Source organism: Pygoscelis adeliae, unplaced genomic scaffold (genome assembly GCF_000699105.1).
Source record: "Pygoscelis adeliae isolate BGI_AS28 unplaced genomic scaffold, ASM69910v1 Scaffold208, whole genome shotgun sequence".
NCBI lineage: Eukaryota > Metazoa > Chordata > Aves > Sphenisciformes > Spheniscidae > Pygoscelis > Pygoscelis adeliae.
In genome coordinates, this window is record NW_008825290.1 from 1,621,614 (window position 1) to 1,625,818 (window position 4,205).

At 48.3% G+C, this 4,205-nt stretch overlaps 1 protein-coding gene across 3 annotated transcripts in view; it reads left to right on the forward strand.

Moving 5' to 3' along the window:
- The window catches only part of PLXNB1 (plexin B1), a 40,876-nt gene that overhangs the window by 15,775 nt on the left and 20,896 nt on the right, over positions 1 to 4,205 (forward strand). For all 3 annotated transcript variants that reach the window (XM_009329939.1, XM_009329937.1, XM_009329940.1), the window contains 4 exons: positions 742 to 864; positions 1,866 to 1,959; positions 2,212 to 2,378; positions 3,423 to 3,574. In XM_009329939.1, the coding sequence (XP_009328214.1) occupies positions 742 to 864; positions 1,866 to 1,959; positions 2,212 to 2,378; positions 3,423 to 3,574 (536 nt within the window). The remainder of the gene's footprint in view (positions 1 to 741; positions 865 to 1,865; positions 1,960 to 2,211; positions 2,379 to 3,422; positions 3,575 to 4,205) is intronic.

Here is a 4,205-nt window from a genome sequence, read left to right on the forward strand (position 1 = left end):
GAAGATCTGTTCCCTTTCCTTTCTGGCATGCTCATGTTAATGTGGCTATTCCTGTCATACCTGAAACTTCTGCAATGGGGAAAACCACCCTTGAAAGCTATGTTTCTTGGGTGTGCCTCTGATAAAAATTCTCTTTGCCTCTCAAGACAGAAGACTGATTTAGTAACCTTTGACAAACAACCGCCTCAGAACTTGCAGCCCACAGAGTAATTGTTACTTTATATGTTAAACCTGATATACTGCACTGCTCAGAGGAGCAGAGCTGGTTACAGATGCATATCCATCTTTTTTACAGAAAGTGTCTAAGCAATTCAGTGGAAGATTTACAGGAGAGAGAGAGGAAAAATACAGTGGTTTTTGAGGTGCACTGTGCTAATCTGTGTACTCCACTCTTCATTTCCAAGCTAGTTTTTCACAGAGACATACAGGCATAACTTCACAGTCCCACTGTTTTTCCTTTAATTCCTCCTCCTGTGCTGAGTTCTCCCCACACTGACATACACGTGCTCCCTTCCAGGTGTTTGTTTTGTGTTGGTTTACCTTTCATACATAGAGGCAGTGACAGCATAGAGAGCCCTTGAATACAGCATAGAGTTGGCATAACGAAGGGAATGAGGAGCACACTGCTTGCACAGTAAGTGGCTTGGTAAAAAGTACTGAATTGGAGAGGCAGGGGGAACCAAAAAAAAGGAGGAAGCTCCATGTAGTTGAGAAATGGTGCCATGTGTATCTTCTCTGCAGGACCAGCAGTGGGACTATGAGTGTGTCCTGAATTTGGAGGGGAGGACAGTGGTGATGGATGCTTATGTGGAAGGAGAAGAAACAAACCAGTCCCTCTGTTACATCACCTGCCAGATGAACCAGGTGAGTGCTTGGAATACGATGCCATTTCAGAGTTCACACTGGTGCTGGTTTTGCTCAGCAAAACAGCAGGCTGGAAGGCAAGCTCTTTGGGGAAAAGAGCATATTTCGCAAAAATATTTGTAGAATATTTAGCATTATGGGGCCCTCATCTGTGATGCTGCTGCCTGGCGGTACTGGTATCTTCAACTTGCAGAAAGACTGTGCAGTCTGAGCCACGCAACCTGTTGCTGCATTTGTTGTAGTACGGGATGATGCTGTCTCTGAATCACCACTCATTGCAACCTGCCAGGACAGTGCCGCTTCTGCTTTAGCTTGAGGCACTGTTGTTCATGGTTTTCTGGATCGTGACTTCTTCTGTGATGGTGGTCCTTTTGTGAAAAGAAAAATGCTATTAATACCAATTTTGTTCTTAGTGGTGGAAGCTAGCCTGTGGATTGCAAGATTAACAGGCAAAATTAAAACAGCCATGTACACTTCTGGATGATGTGTGGATTTTACTTAAGGCAAGATTTGCAAGCAGAGGTGATATTTTTAGTTCACAAACTCGTATAGTTAAGGGAGAGGAACAACATAGGCTCTTGTGCACATGAGCCCTGCGGACCAATTGTAATCGTACTTCTTCAGCTCTACTGAAATTACAGAAATGCCAGCTTGGGCAGTTTTCTGAGCAGGTGGCTCGTAGATAGGAATTAGCCATTTAGGAATGCAGTTAGGAAGTTAGACAGGTATTGTTGTGAGCACACATTTGTTTTCAATGTTCATCCTAGTGAACCAATGCCCGCTACTCTTTCTAGAGCAGAATTGTGACTGTGTGAACCAGTGAGGACAGGCCTGTGTTGCCACTGCCCCAGCTAACGCAGCCTTGTCTGCATTCACAGGAAGCTCCGTACAGGCTGTATGTACCGGTGCACTATGCAGGATGGATACTGATGCTTTTTGCCTATTCAGCTGGCTTGTTTGTGCCTCTAAGTCTTTTGTCTTGATGGTCTTTGTCTTTGCAGTACAGTTACACAGCGCCTCAACTCGAATTCAACGCTGTGGTGTTTGTGCAGAGGCGACGACACCTTCGAGTGGACAGTGCTGCAGATCTTCACGGTAGGAGTGCAACACCTCCCCAGCAAAAAGACGGTAGAGGAGGTGGAAGAGAATTGAGAAATCCTCGAATGAGGCTTTTTGCATTTGTAGTAGTCCTATCACAGGGAAACTAAGGAAAACATACAGCCTCATTTCTGTTGCTTGTCACAGGGCGGGGAGGAGGAGAGGGTTCTGTGCAAGATGCCAAGTTGCTGGATTATTCTGTGCCCTAGGGGATGTTTGCAGATGCCTCTGAATTTTCCTCCTTTGCAGTGACTTTTTACAACTGCTCTGTGGGACACACTGATTGTAGCCGCTGCCAAACAGCTGACTCAAAGTACAACTGTGTGTGGTGTGGAGGTGACAACCCCAGCTGTATCTTCAGGGGCTCCTGCAAGGAAGAGATAGAAGACCTCTGTCCAGCACCTCTCATTCACTCTGTGAGTAATTTGCTCGCTAGCGTACTGCACCCAGGGCAAGGAGGGCTCCATTCTCCAGTTGAAATCAGAGGGCTGTGAACTCAGAGTGCGAACAGTGCAGCTCAATAATACATTGGCCATCTGAAGAGCAAGTTAGTCCTATTCTACTGTGATCTCTTGGTGGTGTGAGGGTGCTAGACTTTTGTGCTGGGCTTTCAGTTTGCCGATAGAGAACAGTGGGGAAAGATGCAATTGTATCTCATGCGAGCTGAAACTGGCACGCCAGTCTTTCAGGAGCTGGGGAAAGGGTCCACAGATTGGATCCTCCAGCTGTCCCGAGCCAGACCCTGAAACAGGTTGGCCCAACTGAGCCTGGGGCAAAGGAGGGCAAAACCGAATGGTAACAGCACAGCAAGGATGGGAAAGGCATGACAGGTTACTGGAATTAATTATTTTTGTCTGTTTATTTTAAATGTTTCTTGCTAACTGCCACATGACAAGTGTCTGTAGCCATGTGTCCCTTTTGCTGTCAGCTTGTCCTCCCTCTGGTGGCACACAACATCCATGTGCTGCATTTTGTCTTAGTTTATCTTGGATGCTGCTCAGGGACAGAGCTTTGACGTCTGTGCAGCATGCAATTCATTGTTGTACTGATGCTGAGGGGGGAATGGTGCTTGCTGCTTCAATACTAGTAACGTGTATTGGCTTGTGCGTTCCCACTCTTCAGCAGAAATGCCCTATGGAGTGGTCAGCATGTTGATGAGAAGACAAAGCAGGGCAGTCCTTGCCTTAGAAGTCTATAGTGGATTATCACCTCTGGGGGGGACTGCTGGCAACAGTGAGATATGGGAAAGAAGGCTCCGACCATGGTGTTCTTTATGGCCTTTCTTCTGATGAGGGTGCAACCTGGTACTAGTCCAAGCCAGTAAAAGGAATCCATAGCAGTGACCTGGCCAGGCAGAGTTTGTAATGGGGCAGTTGAAGGGCCCTGTGCTGTACATCAGTTGCCAGACTGCAGAGGTCTGAGATACTGTGACATTTACACATGCGCGGATGTCTTTGCAGGTGTACCCCCTGTCTGGACCAGTGGAAGGTGGCACTAGAATCACCATCACTGGCTCAAACCTCGGGCAGAAACATCAAGACATTGCAGAAACTGTCACTGTTGCAGGAATTCCCTGTGCCGTAGATGCTCAAGAGTATGAGATCTCTAGCAGGTAGAGTATCTGTGAAACCTCCTCCCAGAGGCAGGCGCTGGCTTTTCCCTTGGCTGCTGACACCAGCCTGAGATGTCATTGCCTTTGCTATAGCAGGTATTGAGCCTTGCCCGTTCCCCAGGGAGTGCCCCTGAGTAAGGTCACTGATTAGTTACACAGGCAGTGACCTTAGAGAGATAAGGTTGGGTACAAGGCGATGGCCAAACAGTGCTGCCATATACCGACCAGGCTGCCAGTACAGAGCCCGCAGGCTGCCCAGATCAGGGAGTCACAGGCTCGGAACCATGCAGTTTTGTGGGCGTCTCTCCCAGCCACAGGGTGATTTCAATAAAGCGAAGGACATGGCTTGTGCCAGTGTCACTGCTAGGAAAAGATCCTGACCATGTTAACACAGGGTGAGGCTGGGAACGCGTGGTTGGAGGTTACGGCACAGATTCTTGCCTCTGCTTGAGTGGGCACACCCCTAGACTGTCATTCTTCACTCGCCAGCCAGGACCTCCCAGGAACAAACCCAATGAAAGGACCCTCTCAACCAGGGACAGACCAGGGAGTCCTGGTGGGCCCTATGCCACTCGTCTGGTGGCTGGGCGTGCCCGGCAGGCCACACAATGCTTGTAAAAGTAGTGGCTAG